The sequence below is a fragment of the Chiloscyllium plagiosum genome, unplaced genomic scaffold (genome assembly GCF_037043375.1).
Source record: "Chiloscyllium plagiosum isolate Xiang-an unplaced genomic scaffold, Cpla_swu_hap1 HiC_scaffold_25, whole genome shotgun sequence".
Lineage (NCBI taxonomy): Eukaryota > Metazoa > Chordata > Chondrichthyes > Orectolobiformes > Hemiscylliidae > Chiloscyllium > Chiloscyllium plagiosum.
The window spans coordinates 52096065-52121112 of NW_028270163.1; the positions used below are offsets into that span (position 1 = coordinate 52096065).

A 25048-nucleotide genomic window follows, 5' to 3' on the forward strand; every position below is an offset into this window, starting at 1 on the left:
TACATGGTTCCAAAGGGTTTTGAGAGAGTACATTGGAAGAAATTATTTCCACTAGCTCAAAGTAACTGAAAGATACAGCCTTAAGGTTAAAAGAACTTCAGAGGGGAAATTAGAATAATTAGTTTTTGAGTTGTTCTCGCTGGGGGGGCTGCCTGAAAAGGAGTTGGGAACAGATTCATAGATAATTTCCAAGGTGAGAGATTTTTAAAAAAAATAACAATTGAAAATAAAACTGGTTGGGAATGACGTGGGATTGGGTTTAATTATGTAGTTTTATTCAAACAACCAGTCTGCTGTGGGCTAACTGGCCTTCCCTCCGTGCCTGAGGATAAAAATCTGATCCTTCTGTATTGTACAATATGGAGTGTGGGGAAGAAAGTGAGGACTGATCAAGAAGACGTGGATGGGCAGAAGGAGAAATACCGGAGGGTTTAGGGGTGATGAAGAGTAATAGAAGTTCAGTAAATTAACTGTAAATAAAAGTAGACCACAAAACACAGGAGTAGAAGCAAGCCATGCAGCCCATCAAATCTGAGCCACCAATCAATGAGACCATGGCTGTTCTGATAATCCTCAACTCCACATTCCTGCCTTTTCCTCATAGCCATTAATTTCATTTCTAATTTAAAATCTCTATCTCAGTCCTGAATACATTTAATGACTCAGCCTGAACAGCCCTCCATGGTAAAGAATTCCAAGACCCTCTGAGAGAAGAAATTTCGCCTCATCTCCATCTTAAATGTGTGATTCCTTATTCTGAGATTATGGCCTCTGGTTTTAGACACTCCCACAAGGGTAAACAACCCTTCTGCATCTATCCTGTTAAGTCCCCTGAGAATCTTGTATGTTTCAAGAAAATAATTTTTCATTTTTCTAAACTCCAATGATTACAGGCTTAATCTACTCAACCTCTCCTCATAAGACAGAGCCTTCATATCAGCCTCATGAACTTTCTCTGAACTGCCTCTAATGCCAGTCCTTAAATAAGGGGACCAAAACTATTCACAGTACACCAGTTTGACCAGTACTTTGCATAGTCTTAGCGAGACTAAGCGACCTTTGCAGATTTGATGGGCCAAGGGGTTTCTTTTGTGTTGCTGACTTTTGTGACTCCATGACTTCTGTATTTGTATTGCTGAAAAAAGACACATTTTGCTGAAAAAACTCTAATTTTGCTGAAATTTTTCAGTATGAGTAAAAGATGAAAAACTTTGACAAATTGTGTCTTTTTTCAACAATATTGTACAATAAAGCAATTATTCATAAAAGTATTTCAAAGTTCTCTGAAAGTGTGACTGGTGGAAAAAGCATTGTAGCTCTGGTATCATTTACCCTGTCTTCTGTATATAGAACTCACACCGCAATTTGGAATAACAACAGATCGAAGATCTTCCTCCTCAGGGCTTCTTGACCCTTCAGTAAATCTGACAAAATTGCCTCACAAAAATCAGAGTCACCTGGAGTCCAGTCTACCTGTTCTTGATGCCTTTTTTGAGAGAGAAGAGACATCTTACCAACAATACAAGATCAAAAATGAAATCTCACATGCAGAGGGTGAACTCAGTCCCATGGTATTTTTTGAAAAAAACCACAAAAGGAATGAAAGCACAGACAGGCAGAAGTACAAGGCAACTGCAAAAGAACATCCTGAGAGACAGGGAAATTGGCAATCAAACTACTTGCGAGGCCTATATCCAGATAAATCCAACTTGAATAGGTCACCGATCTACTATAACCTTCTGGCCAAAAGCATGCAGTCAAGTTTTTCCGTGTATCCGATCCACAATTATCATCAGGGCACACAGCTCCATCATCATGTAATAAAACAGGGAGAAAGAGCTACATCTTACAATCTAGACCTTGAGGAGAACAGATCCAGAAAAACTATACGGTACAGAACAAGTGAAACATTCATAAATGGAAGCAATTCATCATCTGCAATCCATCGACGTCCTTCAAGTTTGCTCTATCACTTCAACATACTCAGAGAAGGTAATTAGTATGCTGTTACCTGATGCTGATATTGCTGATACATTTACTGTTATTCTGAAATTTCCTTTCCTAAATTTTTCACTTCTCCCCTCTCCTTAAAACCTACCTCTTTAGTCTAGATTTTTGTCATATGCCTAATATCTCCTTACGTGATTCTGTTATAGTGTCATCCAGATTTACTACAAAAAAAAGGCCCTTTGGCCAATTCTGTTCACATCATCTAAATAACCATCGACTATTCTAATCCCATTGTCCAGCAAAACTCAAATTTGACAGCACCCACTATGAGGCCAAAGGGCCAATTTGATAAAGCTTCAGTTCCTAACCCAGCGTCTTTGCACCCATTTGTAGACCCCTAATGATATCTAGGCTGAGTGTTTATTTCTTCATTCAAGGGGTGGGTGTTGCTGACTGGGTGGGTGTTGCCTTCTTAAATCATTGCAGTCCATTTGCTGTATGTAGATGCCCTAGTCATTAGAGAGGGAGTTACAGGATTTTGACTCAGCAATACCAGTGATATATTTCCAAATCAAGATGATGTGCAACTTGGGAGAAACTTGCAGGTGGTGGTTTGCCGTGCATCTACTGCTGTTGCCTTCTAGATAGCAGTAGCCATGGGTCTGGAAGGTGCTGTTTAAGAAACTTTGAGAATTTCTGCAGCGCATCTTGGAGATAGTATACGTTGCTGCTACTGAACATCAGTGGTGGGGTGGGTGGAGTGAATATTTGTGGATGTGGTGCCAATCAAGCAGGCTGCTTTGTCCTGGATGATAACAAACTTCATGAGTGTTGTTAGAACTGCAGTCATCAATCCAAGGGGAGAATTCCATCACAGTTAACAGCCCAAATTGAGGATCAATCAGAGTCTGCCAAATTTCAATGTTCAATTTTCATTGGAGAAATTTGAGCTGTGGGAGGGAAAGTGGGTCAGAGTTTCAGCAGAGGTCACTGCTTGCAGCACGTATGTTTTGAGAAATTATTAGAATATAGCCCAAGATCACCCTGGGATGCCCAATGGCAGAAAGTACCTCACCCCATATAAGTGTTCAAAACTTTATTAAGTCCCTAACGCCCAGATAAGGATGCTGGAATAGATGCATCTCATAGCAGAATTGTCCTTGTAGTTAAAATAAAATAGTTTCTGCAACTGCCAGTTTTGAGCTGCTAATTGTGGAATATAAAATAAATGACACACACTCTTTGCTATTTGATCCCTGTGGAGAATTATACACTTCTACACATGGATTGACCGCTTGCTCAGGTGATGCTTTTGACACAGATTGATCAATAAGTTAAAAGGGAAAAACAAGGAGTTAAAGCGGCACAGAATAAAACAAAGAACTTTGGATGCTGGAGATCTGAAACTGCACCAGAAACCGCGAGTGAAACTCAGCAGGTCTAGCAATATCTATGGTGACAAAGCAAAGTTAACATTTCGAGTCCATTGACTCTGATAAAGAGTCACTAGACTTGAAATGTTAACCCTGTAGTTAAAGTGATATATGGCTGTTTTGGAATGCTAACATTTACAGGGTGCTTGGGCAATGTTTGGCTGTTTGTTTAAGCAGAAGGTGGTGGGTGCCTGGAATGCGTTGCCAGCAGAGGTGGTAGGGGTGGGCACAATAGTGCCATTTAAGATGTATCTAGACAGATACATGAATGAGCAGGGAACAGAGGGATACAGATCCTTAGAAAATAGGTGACAGGTTTAGATAGAGGATCTGGATCAGTGCAGGCTTGGAGGGCCGAAGAGCGTGTTCATGTGCTGTAATTTTCTTTGTTCTTTGTTCAATATGCAAATTTTGAAGTGTAAGAATAGCAGTTCTTTGCATCGTGATGGAATGTTTGTCACTGTTGCTCCTTAAAACCATCTCCTTGAAAAGTAGAGGGGAGTCTCTCAAACTTGTCAGGAACAATTTTAAATTGCAAGCAACAAATGCCTGCAAGTCACCAGTGTTCTCCAAATATCCAGATAGAGGGGTCAGAGCCAATTTACTATTTAAAAAGACATCACTGAGGGAGCAGTTCTTTCCCAATATGTCAATCCTGCTGCAAAAACGAGCCAGAGATAAGACACAGTGATTTTTTTCAACATGGTATTATTTCTGGGCTGTTTATAACAGGAAATGTTTCTTACACCCCCACAGGAAACCATGATTCCAAAACTTGGGATTCTTTCACCACCCCCCCCCCCCCCACCCTGCCCCAATGTCCCCTCCCCACCCCCCCGCCTCCATCTCCCATCCGCCCTATCTAACCAAACTTCCCATGGCCTGACCAATATTTCCCTCCCAGAATTAAAGTTTCTAACTAAAGTTGGAAATCATTGCCTCCTGCTGATATTTATGGTCAGGCAGCTGCTTCCTAAATATCTGGGTACTGAGTATTTTGAAACCTGGCTGTTAAAATTGAGTGAGCCTGTCCATTGCTGTTTCCAGATAGGGCAGTATTAGCCAGAGTCAAGATTACAGTGGTGCTGGAAAAGCACAGCAGGAGGCAGCATCCGAGGAGCAGGAAAATCGACATTTCGGGCAAAAGCCCTTCATCAGGAATTTCACCACTATTAGCCAGACCACATTTAAACATGGGAGTTAAAGTTGAGCCATTGAACCTTCATTTATTTGCAGGGAATTCTCCCAATGTCCTGGGCATCATTCATTCTTCTTTAAAATTGGTGATTTATCTTGGCCATTTGTGAGACTGTGCTGTGCATAAATCGGCTCCTCTGTTTACTTTAAGAATAATAGTAATTGTAAAAGCACTTAATTGAACAAAGATATCTTTTAGACTCCCTACAATGTGGAAACAGGCCCTTCAGCCCAACCAGACCACACCGACCCTCCGAAGAGTAACCCACCCAGACCCATTTCCCTTTGACTAATGCACCTAACACTATGGGCAATTTAGCACAGCCAATTCACCTGACCTGCACATCTTTGGACTGTGGGAGGAAACCGGAGCACCAAGAGGAAACCCACGCAGACACGGGTAGAATGTGCAAACTCCACACAGACAGTGGCTGGAATCAAACCTGGGACCCTTGTGCTGTGAGGCTGCAGTGCTAACCACTGAGCCACTTGGGGTGCAAGTACATAGTTCCTTGAAAGTGGAATCACAGGAGGACAGGGTGGTGAAGAAGGCATTTGGCACATTTGCCTTCATTGGTTAGAAAATTGAGTACAGGAGTTGGGAGCTGAAAATGTGTTGCTGGAAAAGCGCAGCAGGTCAGGCAGCATCCAAGGAACCCTTCTTCAGGAATGAGGAAAGTGTGCCCAGAAGGCTAAGATAAAAGGTAGGGAGGAGGGACTTGGGGGAGGGGCGTTGGAAATGCGATAGGTGGAAGGAGGTCAAGGTGAGGGTGATAGGCCGGAGTGGGTGGGGGGCGGAGAGGTCAGGAAGAAGATTGCAGGTTAGGAAGGCGGTGCTGAATTCGAGGGATTTGACTGAGACAAGGTGGGGGGAGGGGAAATGAGGAAACTGGAGAAATCTGAGTTCATCCCTTGTGGTTGGAGGGTTCCGAGGCGGAAGATGAGGCGCTCTTCCTCCAACCGTCGTGTTGCTATGGTCTGGCAATGGAGGAGTCCAAGGACCTGCATGTCTCTCCTTGGTGGATTGGGAGGGGGAGTTGAAGTGTTGAGCCACGGGGTGGTTGGGTTGGTTGGTCTGGGTGTCCCAGAGGTGTTCTCTGAAACGTTCCGCAAGTAGGCGGCCTGTCTCCCCAATATAGAGGAGGCCACATCGGGTGCGGTGGATGCAATAAATGATGTGTGTGGAGGTGCAGGTGAATTTGTGGCGGATATGGAAGTATCCCTTGGGGCCTTGGAGGAAAGTAAGGGGGGAGGTGTGGGCGCAAGTTTTGCATTTCTTGCGGTTGCAGGAGAAGGTGCCGGGAGTGGAGGTTGGGTTGGTGGGGGGTGTGGACCTGACGAGGGAGTGGTCTTTTCGGAACACTGATAGGGGAAGGGAGGGAAATATATGGGGTCCGTTTGGAGGTGGCGGAAATGATGGTGGATGATACGGTGTATATGGAGGTTGGTGGGGTGGTAGGTGAGGACCAGTGGTGTTCTGTCCTGGTGGCGGTTGGAGGGGTGGGGCTCAAGGGCGGAGGAGCGGGAAGTGGAGGAGATGCGGTGGAGGGCATCGTCGACCATGTCTGGGGGGAAATTGCGGTCTTTGAAGAAGGAGGCCATCTGGGTTGTACGGTATTGGAACTGGTCCTCCTGGGAGCAGATGCAGCGGAGACGAAGGAATTGGGAATATGGTATGGCGTTTTTACAGGGGGCAGGGTGGGAGGAGGTGTAGTCTAGGTAGCTGTGGGAGTCGGTCGGTTTATAGTAAATGTCCGTGTTGATTCGGTTGCCGAGATGGAAATGGAAAGGTCTAGGAAGGGGAGGGAGGAGTCTGAGACGGTCCAGGTGAATTTGAGGTCGGGGTGGAAGGTGTTGGTAAAGTGGATGAACTGTTCAACCTCCTCGTGGGGACGCGAGGCAGTGCCGATACAGTCATCGATGTAGCGGAGGAAAAGGTGGGGGGTGGTGCCAGTGTAGCTGCGGAAGATGGACTGTTCCACATATCCTACGAAGAGGCAGGCATAGCTGGGGCCCATGCGGGTGCCCATGGCTACTCCTTTCGTTTGGAGGAAGTGGGAGGATTGGAAAGAGAAGTTGCCTTTGGTTTGGAGGAAGTCCCTCCTCCCTACCTTTTATCTTAGCCTGCTGGACACACTTTTCTCATTCCTGAAGAAGGGCTTATGCCTGAAACGTCGATTCTCCTGTTCCTTGGATGCTGCCTGACCTGCTGCGCTTTTCCAGCAACACATTTTCAGCTCTGATCTCCAGCATCTGCAGTCCTCACTTTCTCCTACAGGAGTTGGGAGGTCATTTTGTGGCTACACAGGACATAGTTGAGGCCACTTTTGGAATACTGCATACAATTCTGGTCGCCCTTTTAAAAGGATGTTGTTAAACTTGAAAGGGTGCAAAAAAGATTTACAAGGAGGGTTTGAGCCACTGGGGCTGTTTACCCTGGAGCGTCAGAGGCTGAGGGGTGACCTTATAGAAGCTTATAAAATCATGAGAGGCATCGATAGACTGAATAGCCAAGGTCATTTTCCAACAGTAGGGGAATCGAAAACTAGAGGGCATAGATTTAAGATGAGAGGGGAAAGATTTAAAAAGGATCTGATGGATAACTTTTTCACACAAAGGCTGGTGCATGTGCGGGACAAGCTGCCAGAGCAAGTGGTGGAGGCAGGTATAATTACAAAATTTAAAAGGCATCTGAATGGGTATATGAAAAGGAAGGGTTTGGAGGGATGTAGGCCAAATGCTGGCAAATGGGATTAGGTCAGATTGGCATGGACTAGTTGGACTGATTCGTCTATTTACATACTGTATAAATCTATGACTCTATGACTTTATAATTATAAAGCATTTAGTAACATGTTAAGTGCATGAAAGATGCTATATAAAGGTATGTAATATTTTGTCAGATGTGAGGCCTGAATCATTTCATTAATTAATCAAGCTTTTCTTTGCTTCTTTCAAAGATTACAATAAAGAGTTATGTTCAATTGAATGCAGAAAGGAAAAGAATGAAAGAGAATTCTACTGCAACAGTGAGTTCGGTAAGAACAGATTGAGGTTTAAATGTCATTTCTGTCTACATTCCATGGCTGAAAAAATATATGATAGGGTATAATCTGCGATCTGGTATCCTTTGTTTCAGTGGTGGCAATTGGAAATGGGGTAGGTGGGAATGTACAATTTGTTTTGCATTATCGGGATTGTATTATAGACCCCCTAATAGAAATTGAGAAACAAACTTGTAAGGAGATCTTAGCTATCTGTAAGAATAATGGGGTGGTTATGGTAGGGGATTTTAACTTTCCAAACATAGACTGGGACTGCCATAGTGTTAAGGGTTTAGAAATATTGCTTTTCTCAATTTCCAAAGGCAAAAGTGTGCCAGCATGTACTGTGCCATCCCTGGTTGCCCCTGAGAAGGTGATGTGCTGCCTTCTTGAACCACTGCAGATAGTTTGGTGAAGGTATACACACAATGCGATTAGAGAGGAGCTCAACAGACTTAAGCTGATACTTGCAGATAGGATGAACACTAGTAACATCATTCATTGATTCTGTGACCACAAATTAATAACTGAATGTAACAGATGTATCAGTTTAACTTGAAACAACAAAAGATGAATGGATAGCTTAAAGTTAAGCATTTCCCAAAGAGGATAATGACTATGTTGAAGAGATTCCTCAAAGGAATTGAACAGGTTAATGTCAGAAGCAATTCAGAGCAGAGGTTGGATGACATTTTGGTGAAGAAAGTGATTGCGGAACCTTGGAAAGAATTTTAGAGAAGAAACTTGGAGGCTTGTGAGAGCTGGGCTAAGACAGGGAGAATTTAATAAGGTTGTTTGAAGCGTTGTGCAAGGGGATCAAAACAATAGACAATAGGTGCAGGAGTAGGCCATTCGGCCCTTCGAGCCTGCACCACCATTCAATATGATCATGGCTGATCATCCTTAATCAGTATCCTGTTCCTGCCTTATCTCCATAGCCCTCGATTCCACAATCCTTGAGAGCTCTATCCAACTCTTTCTTAAATGAATCCAGAGACTGGGCCTCCACTGCCCTCTGGAGCAGAGCATTCCACACAGCCACCACTCTCTGGGTGAAGAAGTTTCTCCTCATCTCTGTCCTAAATGGTCTACCCCATATTTTTAAGCTGTGTCCTCTGGTTCGGCACTCACCCATCAGCGGAAACATGTTTCCTGCCTCCAGAGTGTCCAATCCTTTAATAATTTTATATGTCTCAATCAGATTCCCTCTCAGTCTTCTAAACTCAAGGGTATACAAGCCCAGTCGCTCCAGTCTTTCAGTGTAAGGTAATCCCGCCATTCCAGGAATTGACCTTGTGAACCTACGCTGCACTCCCTCAATAGCCAGAATGTCTTTCCTCAAATTTGGAGACCAGAACTGCACACAGTCCTCCAGGTGTGGTCTCACCAGGGCCTTCTTCACTACCTGCTGTACCTGCATGCTTACCTTCATTGACTGGTGTACAAGAACACCCAGATCTCTCTGTACTGCCCCTTTACCTAAATTGATTCAATTTAGGTAGCAATCTGCCTTCCTGTTCTTGCCACCAAAGTGGATAACTATACATTTATCCACATTAAACTGCATCTGCAATGCATCTGACCACTCACCTAACTTGTCCAGGTCACCCTGTAATCTCCTAACATCCTCATCACATTTCACCCTGCCACCCAGCTTAGTATCATCAGAAAATTTGCTAATGTTATTACTAATACCATCTTCTGTATCATTAACATATATTGTAAAAAGCTGCGGTCCCAGTACTGATCCTTGCAGTACTCCACTGGTCACTGCCTGCCATTCCGAAATGGAGCCGTTTATCACTACTCTTTGTTTCCTATCAGCCAACCAACTTTCAATCCAAGTTAGTACTTTGCCCCCAATAGCATGTGTCCTAATTTTGCTCACTAACCTCCTATGTGGGACTTTATCAAAAGCTTTCTGAAAGTACAGGTACACTACATCTACTGGATCTCCCTCGTCCATCTTCAGAGTTACATCCTCAAAGAATTCCAGAAGATTAGTCAAGCATGATTTCCCCTTCATAAATCCGTGCTGACTCTGACCTATCCCGTTACTACTATCCAGATGTGTCGTAATTTCATCCTTTATAATAGACTCCAGCATCTTTTCCACCACTGAGGTCAGACTAACTGGTCTATAATTTCCTGCTTTCTCTCTCCCACCTTTCTTGAAAAGTAGTATAACATTAGCCACCCTCCAATCCGCAGGAACTGATCCCGAATCTATCGAACTCTGGAAAATAATCACCAACGCATCCACGATTTCTCGAGCCACCTCCTTCAGTACCCTGGGATGTAGACCATCAGGCCCCCGGGGACTTATCAACCTTCAGACCTAACAGTCTCTCCAACACCAATTCCTGGCAAATATAAATTCCCTTCAGTTCAGGTCCTTCAGCCACTGTTACCTCAGGGAGATTGCTTGTGTCTTCCCCGGTGAACACAGATCTGAAGTACCAATTCAATTCTTCTGCCATTTCTTTGTTCTCTGTAATATATTCCCCTGTTTGTCTTCAAGGGCCCAATTTTAGTCTTAACCATTTTTTTGCCTTTCACATACCTAAAAAAACTTTTACTATCCTCCTTTATATTATTGGCCAGTTTACCTTCGTACCTCATTTTTTCTCTGCGTATTTCCTTCTTAGTAATCCTCTGTTGTTCTTGAAAAGCTTCTCAGTCCTCCGTTTTCCCACTTATCTTTGCTATGTTCTACTTTTTCTCTTTTAACTTTATCTGTTTCTTAACTTCCCTCGTCAGCCACGGCCACCCATGCCTCCTCCTAGGATCTTTCTTCCTTTTTGGAATGAACTGATCCTGCAACATCTGCATTATACACAGAAATATCTGCCATTGTTCCTCCACTGTCATCCCTGCTAAGGTATTGCACCATTGAACTTTGTTGAAACTTTATTGCTGGAACAGCACAGCAGGTCAGGCAGCATCCAGGGAACAGGAGATTCGATGTTTCGGGCACAGGCCCTTCTTCAGGAATCAGGAACCATTCCTGAGGAAGGGCCTGTGCCCGAAACGTCGAATCTCCTGTTCCCTGGATGCTGCCTGACCTGCTGTGCTGTTCCAGCAATAAAGTTTCAACTTTGATCTCCAGCATCTACAGACCTCACTTTCTCCATTGAACTTTGGCCAGCTCCTCCCTCATAGCTCCATAGTTCCCTTTATTCAACTGAAAAATTGTCACATCCGATTGTACCCTCTCCCTCTCAAATTGCAGATTGAAGCTTAGTGTATTATGGTCACTACTTCCCAATGGCTCCTTCACTTCGAGATCCCTGACCAATTCTGGTTCGTTGCACAATACCAGATCCAGAATTGCCTTCTCCCTGGTCGGCTCCAGCACCAGCTATTCTAAGAATCCATCTCTGAGGCACTCCCCAAAGTCTCTTTCTTGAGGTCCAATATCATCCTGATTCTCCCAGTCTACCTGCATGTTGAAATCCCTCATAACAACTGTAGTAACATCTTTGCGACAGGCCAATTTCAGCTCCTGATTTAACCTACATCCGACTTCCAGACTACTGTTTGGGGGCCTGTAGATAACTCCCAAGAGGGTCTTTTTTCCCAATAATGTAGCTTAGATTTTTAGAAGCTCAGGGAAAACACAAAGATTTATTTGTGCAATGAAAATTTATTATCTAAAATGTGCAGCTGCAATGAAATGCTATGCAACTGTCAGGTCGTCTCATTTCCCATACTTTACTTCAGTCTGCACCCTCTCACCCTGACAACAAAAAGACGTGGCACTCTCTTGGAGAATTTGTGTCTCCATCCTGCAACATAGCTATTCATGATTCTGTGTATGGTGAAGATGCTCAGCTTAAGATAAAGCTTGTAGTGTGTACCATAATCATAAACGCTCTTAATTTCATGTATTATTTTACAACATTTTGTGAACCTTACATACAGATTCATATCTAATAACAATAGCAAATGCTGAAAATATATAGTTAAAAGTCACACAAGGTCATAGTCCAACAGGTTTATTTGGAAGCACTAGCTTTCAAAGCACTGCTTTTGCATCAGGTTTTGTGGAGCAGGATCATAAGACACAGAATTTATAGCAAATGTGTCATGTAGCTGAAATATATTAAACAAACTTAGATTTCAGCCAAATGACACTGTCAGCTTTTGCTGTAAATTCTGTGTGTTATGATCCTGCTCCACAACCACCTGATGAAGAAGCAACACCCCAATCCAACACCACCTCTTCCAAATCATGAAAATATACATGTAGGTTAGTCAGTAGAAACAGAATAATAGCTTACTGTTTTGTAGACACCCAAAACACTAGCTTTCATTTTTCAGATGCTGACTGATACCTTGTTCAATTGGAATTCCTTCCTATTTTAAGCCAGTTTTAAATATTGCTGCTAACGTTTTAATATTTTCTTAAAACTGCTATTATTCTTTATAAACTGAACATGAGAACTGAAATGCCATGGCTGGGTACTTCAGCTCAATTCTTTAATGCAGTGACAGTATTCAATCTTTCAACAGCAATTAGTGGTATAGTCCATGATATAGTGACCCTTGGTAAAGGGCTACGTCTGGTGACATTATTGATAGACAGCAGTGGATTCTATCGCATGAGTCGATTATATGTCACGCCTGATGGATTCTTCTTCAAAGTGCATATTCTTGTTGTTGACACTTTCAACTGTAGAAGATTGTGTCCGGACTTGAAGTTTGGTGAGTCCAATATTCCTGATCATACTGCACAAATGGTTATAGGGGTTGGGAACTTGTGGAAATTTAGTTGATGCAGTTAGATCAGTAAGTTCATTCACTAGGTTAAACACCATCTTGTTGGGGTTAGTTAGCTTCATTGGCTGAATGTCTAGTTTGCAATATATAGTGGCATGAGCACTTATGGATTCAATTCATGGATAACTGTGATTATCATGAAGGACTCCCCTTTTCAAACTTACCTAAGGGGTAGTGACCCTCAGGTCAAACCACTATCAGTCATCTCCCTCTATTGAGAGAGCAGCCCTATGGTCCAGTAGGACTAGAATAATTTCATGCTAGCAATGAAAATGCAACATTAAGTGAATTTTATCAGTAAGTTTATTTCCCAGTAAGTCCACAGTCCAATACATATCCCTAATTTGATATTGGAAAAATGCAAGACTGGTACACTTCTGCAGCCGGAATTGGAATATGTTGTTGGAGGAGAGGAACATAGAACATAACATTGCAGTACAGGCCCTTCAGTCCTTGATGTTGCGCTGACCTGTGAAACCAATCCGAAGCCCAGCTAACCTACACTATTCCACTTTCATCCGTATGTCTGTCCAATGACCACTTAAATGCCCATAAAGTTGGCAAGTCTACTACTATTGCAGGCAGGCCGTTCCACACCCCTACTACTATCTGATATCTGTCCTATATCTATCACCCCTCAATTTAAAGTTATGTCCCCTTGTGCTAGGCATCACCATTCAAGGAAAAAGGGTCTCACTGACCACCCTATCTAACCCTCTGATTATCTTATATGTCTCAATTAAGTCACCTCTCAACTTTCTCTCTAATGGAAACAGTCTCAAGTCCCTCAGCCTTTCCTCGTAACACCTTCCCTCCATAGCAGGCAACATCCTAGTAAATCTCCTCTGAATCCTTTCCAAAGCTTCCACATCCTTCTTATAATGTGGTGACCAGGGCTGTCCGCAATACTCCAAGTGCGGCTGCGCCAGTGTTTTGTACGGCTGCAACATGACCTCATGGCTCCAAAACCTAATCCCTCTACTAATAAAATCTAACTCACCGTATGCCTTCTTAACAACTCTAGCAACCTGGATGGCAACTTTCAGGGATCTATGTCCATGGACACCAAGATCTCTCAGTTCATCTACATTACCAAGAATCTTACCATTAGCCCAGTACTCTTTAATCCTGTTGCCCCTTCCAAAGTGAATCAGCTCACACGTTTCTGCATTAAACTCCATTTGCCACCTCTCAGCCCAGCTCTGCAGCTTATCTATGTCCCTCTGTAACCTGCAACATCCTTCGGCACTATCCACAGCTCCACTGACCTTAGTGTCATCTGCAAATTTACTAACCCATCCTTCTATGCCCTCATCCATATCATTTATAAAAATGACAAACAGCAGTGGCCCCAAAACAGATCATTGTGGTACACCACTAATAACTGAACTCCAGGATTAAAAATCACACAACACCAGGTGAGAGTTCAACAGGTTTAATTGGAAGCGCCGCTCTGAAAGCTTGTGTGCTTCCAATTAAACCTGTTGGGACTATAACCTGGTGTTGTGTGTGATTTTTAACTTTGTCCACCCCATTCCAACACCAGCATCTCCAAATTAGAACTCCAGGATGAACATTTCTCATAAACCACCACCCTCTGTCTCTTTCAACTAGCCAATTTCTGATCCAAACTGCTAAATCTGTCTCAATCCCATACCTCTGTATTTTGTACAATAGCCTACCACATCAACTGCTCTACCCTCATCCACCTGTTTGGTCACCTTCTCAAAGAACTCAATAAGGTCTGTGAAGCACGACCTACCCTTCACAAAACCGTGCTGACTATCCCTAACCAAATTATTCTTTCTAAATGATTATAAATCCTATCTCTTATAACCTTTTCTAACACTTCACCCACAACTGAAGTAAGGCTCACTGGTCTACAATTACCAGGGTTGTCTCTACCCCCCTTTTGAACAAGGGAACAATATTTGCTATCCTCTAGTCTTCCGGCACTATTCCTGTAGAAAATGACGACATAAAGATCAAAGCCAAAGGCTCTGCAATCTATCCCTGGCACCCCAGAGAATCCTAGGATAAATCCCATCTGGCCAAGAGGACTTATCTATTTTCACACTTTACAGAATTGCTAACACCTCCTCCTTGTGAAGGTCAATACCATCAAGTCTAGTTGCCTGTATCTCAGTGTTCTCCTCGACAACAGTGTCTTTTTCCAGTGTGAATACTGATGAAAAATATTCATTTAGCACTTCCCCATCTCCTCTGACTCCATGCACAATTTACCACTACTATCCTTGATTGGCTCTAATCTTACTCTAGTCATTCTTTTATTCCTGATATACCTATAGAAAGTCTTAAGGTTTTCCTTGATCCTACCTGCCAACAACTTCTCATGTCCCCTCCTGGCTTTTCTTAGCTCTCTCTTTAGGTCTTTCCTAGCTAATTTGTAACTCTCAAGTGCCATAACTGAACCATCATGTCACATCCTAACATAAGCCTTTTTTTTTCTACTTGACAAGAGCTTCAACTTCTTTAGTAAACCACGACTCTCTCGCTCGACAACTTCTTCCCTGCCTGACAGGTACAAACTTATCAAGGACATGCAGTAGCTGTTCCTTGAATAAGCTCCACATTTCAATTGTGCCCATCCCCTGCAGTTTCCTTCCCCACCTTATGCATCCTAAATCTTGCTTAATCGCACTGGAATTGCCTTTCCCCCAGCTATAATGCTTGCCCTGCTGTATATACCTATCCCTTTCCATCAGTAAAGTAAACATAATCTAATTGTGGTCAGTGTCACCAAAGCACTCACTTACCTCCAAATCTAACACCTGGCCTGGTTCATTACCCAGTACCAAATCCAATGTGGCCTCGCCCATTGTTGGCCTGTCTACATACTGTGTCAGGAAATCCTCCTGCACACATTGGACAAAAACTTACCCATCTAAAGTACTCGAACAATAGCATTCCCAGTCAATATTTGGAAAATTAAAGTTCCCCCATAACAATTACCCTGTCACTCTCATTCCTATCGAGAATCATCTTTGCTATCCTTTCCTCTATTCTGGAACTATTCGGAGACCTATAGAAAACCCCCAAGGGGGTGACCTCTCCTTTCCCATTTCTAACCTCAAACCATACTACCTCAGTAGACCAGTCCGCAAACATCCTTTCTGCCACAGTAATACTGTCCTTGATTAACAATGCCACACCTCCCCATCTTCTCTGTTCTTACTGAAACATCTAAATCCCTGAACCTGCAATAACCATTCCTGTCCCTGCTCTATCCATGTCTCTGAAATGGCTACAACATCAAAATCCCAGGTACCAACTCATGCTGCAACTTCACCCACCATATTCCCAATGTTCCTAGCATTGACACATTCAAACCACCTTCCTGCTTGTCAGTGCCCTCTTGCGACCTTTAAATCTTATTTCTGACCTCACTACTCTCAACCTCCTGTATACTGGAACTACGACTTAGGTTCCCACTCCCTGCTGAATTAGTTTAAACACTCCAAATAGCATTAGCAAATTTCTCCTCCCCTCCTAGGATATTGGTATCTCTCTGGTTCAGGTGAAGACCATCCTGTTTGTAGAGTTCCCACCAATACCAGAAAGAGCCCCAATTATCCAGGAATCCAAAACCCTCTCTCCTGCATCATCTGTGTAGCCATGTGTTCAACTCCTCACTCTCCTTATTCTTCGCCTCGCTAGCATGTGGCACGGGCAACAAACCAGAGATAACCTTTTCCAATACTTCCCTATCCCCTGGACAGTAATCTATCTGTAATTAATTTATGTAAATTACCAGTTTAAAAATTTACATAGCATGGTATAATTGATCTTTGTCCTGCTAACACATTCATAAATTTGCAGTTAATCACTACTCACCAAATCATGTTTTAGGTCATGTATCCAGCAAAACAGCAATTTACCAAATATCTGAAATATTAGTTAGATCACCAACGTCTGTTTCTCTAGTAATGCCCAGCTTGGAGTTAACCTTACTAATCAACATGGAAACCTCTAATTTGTGTTCTTTTTGAAGTTATTTTTGATTCAACTACCACTATCTGGGGTAACCTTAGTAAGCCTTCAGGTATCCACCGTAAAGTTCAGAAATTAATCTTCAACATATTTCAATATATTTTGGAAATAAACTAAAGAACTTTACAAATCGTCACAAAATTAGAACAACTTTTATTTCAAATCATGAACTCAGCAACGAATGGTGGAAATTCTACAAACTGCGGATGCTCAGAAATCGCATAGGAGATTGGCTTTATTCTGTTTAAAGGTGTGATCCAGCACACCTGGTAATCTTTAACATCCACGAGGTACTCAAAATGGAAAGCATTTAATTCTCCAGCAGCAAAAGCATCTAAAATTTAAAATGTACAACATTAAGGAGTGTGCATTTGCTCTCAATTATCCAAAACAATTTCTTATCCATCACATTCAAAATCCCATTGACTATACCTTGTAAGAAAATGGGCATTATTTCAGGCCTGCCAGTAATGGACTTTCTTGAAGAATGATAACTTGAGAAATGAACTGGGAACACTTGTGCAAGTACATTAATACATTAAAGTGGGAACCTAGGGACAGTAGTGAGCTATGCTATCTCCTGAGCCTGTTCCACAATTCAGTTAGATCGTGGTTGATCTACCAATCGGAAAACTGGGGTTAAAATAAATAGAATAATATGGGAATAGATCACAACATTTTTCTAACAATCTTTCTGTATATTGCTTCTTAGGTGGTAAATACATCCTGATGGGCCTGATTTATCACAGGAGATACATTCTACCCACTTGGGCCCAAGAACGTGTTTCTGGGAGACTAAAGCCAGGAGATGGACTGGTTAAGAGCAGCAGCTATGTGAGACGATATAACAAAAAGAGGGACCAGAGAGTCCAGTTAGCACATGATGGGAAATGTGGAAGTGCATTTTTCAGATCTCAGCAGAATTGAAATGGGCCAGTGTGTACTTTACATTATCTGTAACAATATGACAAGTAGTGTAAGCATTGTTGTTTGCTATTATTAATGAATGTAGCTCATTGTACTTAAAATGTTCTATAAGTAGAGTCAAAGAATCATACAGCGTGGAAACAGACACTTTGGTCCAACTTGTCTGTGCTAACCAGACATCCCAATCGGACTTAGTGCTATTTGTCAGCATTTTGCCCATACCACTCCAAACCCTTCCTATTCATATATTCATCCAGATGCCTTTTAAATATTCTACATGCATCAGACTCCACCACCTCCTCTGGCAGCTCATTCCATACATGCACCATCCCCTGCATGAAAAGGTTACCCCCTCAGGACCTTTGTAAAATATCTCCTCTCTCACCTTAAACCTGTCCTCTTGTTTGGGATCTCCCCACCCTAGGGAAAATACCTTAGCGATTCATCCGATCCATGGCCCTCATGATTTTATAAACCTCTAAGATCACCCCTCAACGTTGTTTTAGATTTTAGTCTACCCCTTCAGCTCATCAGTAGGGGTGCTATAATTGGCCTTAGCAACCCAGGCTAGAACTGGGAGACAGTATCAACTAGGTTTTCTCCTCATTGCTATCCAGTGCCATGTGCCAGAAATAGAACAATGTGATGGCCCCCTCCATCTCATCACAACTGAATGACTAAGTGGGATACAGCAGCATGAGAAGGGATTGTTGGCATCAATTAAATTATATCCAGAAAGGTTCAATGCTTTCAAGAGGGGAACACCTCTTGAACAAACTGTACTCTAGTCAAGTACCACTATTTTAAAGTAGTTGCATTAAGTCTTTTCAGGACACATCCTGGATTGGTTTGCTATCAGTTTAGCAAATCCAGTTTGTGCAGTTGAAGACAACATGCCTCATTCAATGCTCACATTGCAATGTATAAGTCTAACTTCACTCAGCATTCCAGTATATCCCTGCCCTTCTGATAGCTGTGCTTAAAGAAAATAAAAACACTTCCCAGTGAAAGGAAGAAGACATGAAAAGTGGAGACTGTGAGAAAGTAACAATCATTCCTCTTCCTCTGGGAAACGGCTGTTTCCAGGAGATCAAAGCATCTGGAATGGGTGCAGCCGGCTGCTTTTTACATTGAATTGTTTATCTAAAGGCTGATGTTTCAGGGTCCTCCACTAGGTCGAGATTGTAACTATTTCCCCAGAGTCCCTGGAGATCGTGGAGAAAACTTTCTCCATATGCATTGGACACAAGAAGAATGCAGACTGACCGATGAGCAACCATTATTCAAATACCCAGGCAGCAGAGTGCTTTTAAAAAAATTAAGTATACAATAAAAAGCTTTCAAGGAAGAGTTATTTTTAATAGCAAATATTAATTTATCTCACATTAAATGTCTTTTTTGCTTGCTGTTTAGCTATATTTTGATACAATTCAAGGAAATCTTTCATGTGCTATATTTCATACTCCTGCTCACTCCCCACCGTAATCTCCTAACGCTATATTTCTGTTTACAACTGGGGCTTGCCACCGTCACAGCTTCTGCTGTTCTAGGCTCAGTCATTTGAGCGACTGTTCCACAGAGATGGATGGGTCAACGGGTCAAACCCCACTTGTCCATCGGCGACTGTGCTGAGATGGAATATTCCACACCTACAGAGTTCTTTATCTCAGCAGTCATTGTTCGATATACAAATTATTGGCCTGGAGAGCAGCTGATGGAAACAGACATTAGCAACCACAAAGGCTTTTTCCCACGCTCAGTTCATCATTCTATGTTTAAAATATTGCTTTAGTGGCCAAAGTACCACAGCTGGAAGGGACATGGCTGTAGGTGTATTGCCCCTGTTGGTTGGGGCAGGTTGTCACAAAGCAGTTTGGGTAGATATTTAGGAAAAGATTATTGCAAATGCTAGAATCTGTACAGAAAACAACCAATGCTGGCGATCACAACAGGTCAGACAGCAGTCATGGAGACAGCAAGCTAATGTTGAGTCTGGATGACACTTCAGAGCTGAAGTAAAGTGTGGAGGGACAGCATTTACGCTATTGTTTTGGGGGGGGCGGGGTTTGGGGTGTGTGGAGGTAGTGGGTGCAAGGTGCTGGTGGAGAAAAGATGTCGATAGTTCAGGTCAAGTGATCGGAATGCGAGAATGGCAGAACAATGGTGTGTCTAATTGCTAGACTTGAAAAGACAGACAGTCCCTGTGGGATGGAGGGAAGGGAGAGAGGATATGATAACGGAATGCAAGCTATAAAAAAGGGAAGAAATGGTTCATAATTTGAAGGGGTTGAACTCAGTATTAAGTCCAGAAAGCTGTAAAGTGCTGAGTCTGAAAAGGAGATATCGTTCCTCCAGTTTGTGTTGTGATTCACTGGAATTAAAATGACCAGCTATGGGAAGGTTAGGGTCCTGCTTGCACACAGATCAGAGGTGTTCTGCAAAGCAGTCACCCAGTCTGCGTTTGTTTTCTCCAATGTAGAGTAGACCACATTTGGTGCAGTGAATACAATATACAGGATTGGAAGAGGTACAGGTGAAATGGTGCTTCACCTGGAAAGATTATTTAGGCCCTTGGATGGTGAACGGGGAGGTGGTGAAGGGGCAGGTGTTGCACCTTCTGCAGTTACATGGGAAGGTGCATTGGGGGGGTGGGGTGGTGGTTGTGGAAAGGACAAGGGTGTCCTGGAGGGAGCGATCCCTGCAAAATGCAGATGGGGGATTGAGGGGAAGATGTATTTGGTGGTGGTGTTCTGCTGGAGTTGTCTGAAATGGCGGAGAATGATCCTTTGATTAGATTAGATTTTTTTTGATTAGATTACATTACAGTGTGGAAACAGGCCCTTCAGCCCAACAAGTCCACACCGACCCGCTGAAGCGTAACACACCCATACCCCTACATTTACCCCTTACCTAACACTATGGGCAATTTAGCATGGCCAATTCACCTGACCTGCACATCTTTGGACTGTGGGAGGAAACCGGAGCACCCGGAGAAAACCCACGCAGACACGGGGAGAATGTGCCAACTCCACACAGTCAGTCGCCTGAGGCGGGAATTAAACCCGGTTCTCCGGCGCTGTGAGGCAGCAGTGCTAACCTCCACTTGAATGCGGAGGTTGGAGGGATGAAAAGTGAGGACAAGGGGAACCCGATCAACTGTTGAGAGTGATGGGCGGGGGCAAGGATGGAAGCATGGGTGATAGGTCAGATGCGGTTGAGGGCCTGGTCAACCGCAGTGGGTGGGAAACCATGGTTAAGGAAGACGGAAGCCATGTTAGCTGCACTGTGTTGGAAGGTGGCAACAGATACAACATAGGCAAAGGAAATTGGAGAATGGGATGAAATCTTTACAGGAAGAAGAGGGTGTGAAGAGCTGTGTTGAAGGTAGCTATGGGAGTCAGTAGCTTTGTAGTGGATGGCAGCGCACAATTTATTTCTCAAAATGGAGACAGAAAGGTCAAGGAAAGGAAGCATCAGAAATGGGCGGCATGTAGGTTGCAGAAGGGTGGGTAGTGGGTGGATACTCGATTGCTCCAATAAAGAGTGACAAAATCCTTAACACCCATAATAGGGAAACAGTACAAATTACATATGTAAGAAAAATATTTTGATGTCCCAAAGAGCTATCTTTCAGTCACATTTTAAATTTTTTTTCAAACTTTTCCCCAACACTCATTACCTGAAAGTTACTAAATCATTTAACAGTGGACGAATTTGTTGTCAATTTTTCTTTCTCATAAACTCCTCAGTAATTTGGAATGCCTTGCAAATCTAATATTTTCCTATTCTCTCTTCATAATAAATTTGATATCACATCCTATCTTAGTAAATGTCTTCAACATTCTCACCATGTATTTGACACTCTTCCTAAATTAAGTGCTGAAAATTTTTATATTGCACAGGGTACAGTAAAGGTAAGGTCCAGCTCCAGAAGTGCTGATACAATACTCATGGCCTCTATTCTCTGCATAACAATCCAAAAAGTACTGCACAGTGCAAGCAGACTGTCCATAACAAGCATTCAACTTAATATGCATATCATTGCCCATAAAGCAAAGATTTAAAGAGAAATAAATCTTTCACTTAATCGACACATTGGAAATAGCAGCATGAAAGTAAACGAGCTAGTGAGTTGCAGAAATTAAAACCTCTTGAAATAAAATTGTTGATGCTGAAATTAAAATGACATGGCATTCTTCAGCTATCAGACATACTCAAGCATCTGATTCTCGTCATGATATTTAGTCATTGGTGTACCTACATTTGCAAGATAATTACAAAATTAATGCCCAGAGGTAACATAGTAGTAAGTGTACCGTGGCAAAGAAAAGGGAACATTACTGGACAACAGGTATCAGTATTGCTGAATTCAACAGGCTTCACATACGCACCTGAGATCAGCACAGACCCTGCAGTGATCATCAGCATGAATTCTAGCAAATTGGGTAGCACGTTGGCTCAGTGGTCAGCACCGCTGCCTCACATCGCCAGGGGCCTAAGTTCAGCCTCGAGTGACTGTGTGGAGTTTGCACATTCTCTGGAGCTGTATAGGTTTCCTCTGGGTGCTCTGGTTTCCTCCGGGTGCTCTGGTTTCCTCCCACAATCCAAAGATGTGCAGGTTAGGAGAATTGGCTATGTGAAATTGCCCATAATGTTCAGGGATAAATGTATATAGTGATGGGAAATGGATTTGGGTAGGATGTTCTTATGAAGGGTCAGTGTGAACGTGTTGGGCCAAAGGGCCTGTTTCCACACTGTAGGGATTCTAACTAATCTTTAACTGTGCAGTTTAACTACTGCATTGGCTGAGATCAGATCATCAAATACTTGCAGAACATTGATATTTTTCTGTCTCAAAACCACGTAAGTTGAGAAACGTAACTGTTCCCAGCCATCTAGAAACTTAATATTTTGCACCTATAATAACACAAGAAACCTTGGAAAATCTGTAGGAACACAAGTTATTTGCATAGTTCCAAATTTATCCTAATTTTCTTTATATATCTTTGGGTAAGTGGGCAATGTATTGTAAAGCAATAGTGTCTAAGGGAATCAGGTAACAATACTCCAGGCTGAAGTGAAAATATCCAAAGAAGCAGATTGCCGAAGTGTATTCAAATATTTAGATAAAACTGATAAACCAATGAGGAAAATCAATGCACTCAGCCGTAGAAATGATAAATCTCTGACATGAGAATGGAAGATACTGTTTTGTACAGAAACTGTATAAAAGCACCTTGCCTTTGGACTATGAAAATAAAAATGGAGCAACCTAAGCTAAAAAGATACACACTTCTGGAAAAAAAAGACTGCATGAGTCTCTATAAAAAAATCAGAGTAAATTAAATTCACATTTTACCTCTGGGCATTAATTTTGTAATTATCTTACAAATGTAGGTACACCAATGACTAAATATCTCATTACAAGAGAATCAGATGCTTGAGTATGTCTGATAGATGAAGAACGCCAAGTCGTTTTAATTTCACCATCAACAGTTTTATTTCAAGAGATTTTAATTTCTGCAACTCACTAGCTTGTTTACTTTCATGCTGCTATTTCCAATGTGTCAATTAACCAAAAGCTTTATTTCTCTTTAAATCTTTTGATGCTTTATGGCACTTATCCAGCAACAGGAGGATTTGGTTAGATTCTCAATTATCTGAGGAAAGAATTTAGGATCATGTTCCCTTAAATGTGCAGTTAATGACCCCTACAGTCACATCTAACCTTTGGGTGAATAAAAAGCTCAAGGTTATGACCCCCATTTCCTCCGTCACTATTGAAGTGATTTAAAACATTTCAGCAGTTACAATCCCTAAAATTATTACACCTTGTGGGATTCCCTCACTCAAACCAAGAAAGATCAAAGAAACTGTTACGCGATATCTAATGGGAACAGTGGTCTAACCCAAATGAAAAATTGTGCAATTTTTTTGTTATCAACTGAAGCTTGAAAGTAATCTTTTGAGTTGTTTGTAACAATAACATCACGTGCATTAAAGAATCCACTTGTATTCAGTGGATACAAACCATTTATTAAGTCAGTCTCTGCCACACACATTTCTCCTCCCCACAACCCAACACATCATTATTTTACATGGGTATAACTCCATTACCAGTAAGGGAACAAAGGGTGCTTGGAGTGGAAAGGAGCATCTGATACCTATTAGTTTCTTGCCAAGATTTTATAATTTGAAGAATCTTTTGCCTTAACTATGTCTTCGTCAGAATTAATGATCCTTGGCTCTTTAGCCATTTTTCATATCTCTAAATATTTTAAGGTAGAGATCAACCTACCTTAATCTGGCTCTCTCTATTGTAGTATGGTTACTGGAACTCTACCCAGCGTTCTCGATGCTCATTATTTGTTCGTAGGTCTGCGCTTCCATGTCTTTCCATTGTAGGACCTGACTAGATTTTACTGCTGTCATAATCCGTTTTGTGTTGAATCCTCTCTCTCGAGCCATTGATTTTCCATCATCACTGAATGGTCAGAGTAGACACAAAATTGTGACTCTTAGAAAGGATGAGATTTTTTGGGAGAGAATATAAATTAAGAATTTCAAATCAATAAGGCGCAGGATTAGTTAGGGGTATCTAATTCATATTGAAGAATTAAACTCGAGGGCGAAGGTGACTGCCTCAACAAGACTGTAGAAGCACCTTCACACCTGCAACCTCTATTACCTAGAAGGACAAGGCCAGCGATGCATTGGAACATTACCGCATACAAGATCCTCTCCAAGCACCACACCATCCTAATTCAGAATTCTATCATTCTTCACTTTCCTTTGTTCAAAAACCCTGGAACTCCCTAACAATGACCGTGAATGTTCTCCACTAAGGACCGGAGTGGTTCAAGAAGGCAGCTCTGCACCAACTTCGAGCATAATTAGGGATGGCAATAAATGCCACCCATTGACAGTGATACCCATATCCTATAAACAAATTTTAAAAAACCTACACCAATTAGTGGAGGTGTGGTTTAAGTTAAGGGTCACACACATTATCTAACCATATTGTTGACAACACCTTGAATGCATCATTTTTACTTTAAAAAGAGGGCATAGTGGTTTTATTGCTGGACTGTTAAGCCAGAGACTCAGTTAGTGTTCTGGGGACCTGGATCCCAATCCCACCTTTGAACTGGAATTAAGAGACCATTGTCTGATTGCCAGAAAAACCCATCTGGATCGCTAGTGTCTTTTAGGGAAGGAAACTGCCATCCTTACCTGCTTTGGCCTATATGTGACTCCACCCACTGCAATTGGTGACTCTTAATTGCCCTAATTAGGGATGTGCAATAAATGCTTCCCCAGACAGCAACACCCTCATTCCATGAATGATCAAAAAAATGAACATGGAATTCCTGAAAACCTGCATTTACTTGTCTAGCATGTAGATAAAGTCTATACTTCATCTGTACAAACAAGCCACTTCAGGATTAGAAACAACAAATGCTGGAGATCACAACATTAGCTTGCGGTCTCTCCATAGATGCTGTCTTACCCACTGTCATTTCCAAATTTGTTTTCAGGTCAGATTCCTGCATCTTGCAATAATTTTCTCCTGACTTCTGGATTAGTCAGTGTTTTTTTTTTGAAAGAAAAATTAAATTTCTTGCTTGGTGCTAAAAACTAAGTTCAGCAGAACATTTTCAAAGCTTAAAAGGAAGCAAGTGATGGGGCAGAAAAAGTAGAAAA

The 25048-nt window shown here is 42.2% G+C and overlaps 1 protein-coding gene across 1 annotated transcript; it reads left to right on the forward strand.

Moving 5' to 3' along the window:
- The first annotated feature begins 1366 nt into the window (after window positions 1-1366).
- On the forward strand, window positions 1367-19486 carry LOC122561934 (UPF0450 protein C17orf58 homolog). The gene is made up of 4 exons (XM_043714250.2): window positions 1367-1992; window positions 7541-7618; window positions 12140-12331; window positions 17130-19486. Exons 1-4 carry the CDS (start codon window positions 1569-1571, stop codon window positions 17342-17344), a joined length of 909 nt encoding a protein of 302 aa, XP_043570185.2. The 5' UTR covers window positions 1367-1568; the 3' UTR covers window positions 17345-19486.
- Window positions 19487-25048: the final 5562 nt, after the last annotated feature.

Excerpts from the sequence above, each read along its gene's own strand:
- LOC122561934 (XM_043714250.2), top strand. The coding sequence starts at position 1,569 with ATGGTATTTTTTGAAAAAAACCACAAAAGGAATGAAAGCACAGACAGG. Across the intron at positions 7,619-12,139 it reads CTACTGCAACAGTGAGTTCG|CAATTAGTGGTATAGTCCAT; the intron begins GTAAGAACAGAT and ends ATCTTTCAACAG. Across the intron at positions 12,332-17,129 it reads GTGTCCGGACTTGAAGTTTG|GTGGTAAATACATCCTGATG; the intron begins GTGAGTCCAATA and ends ATTGCTTCTTAG.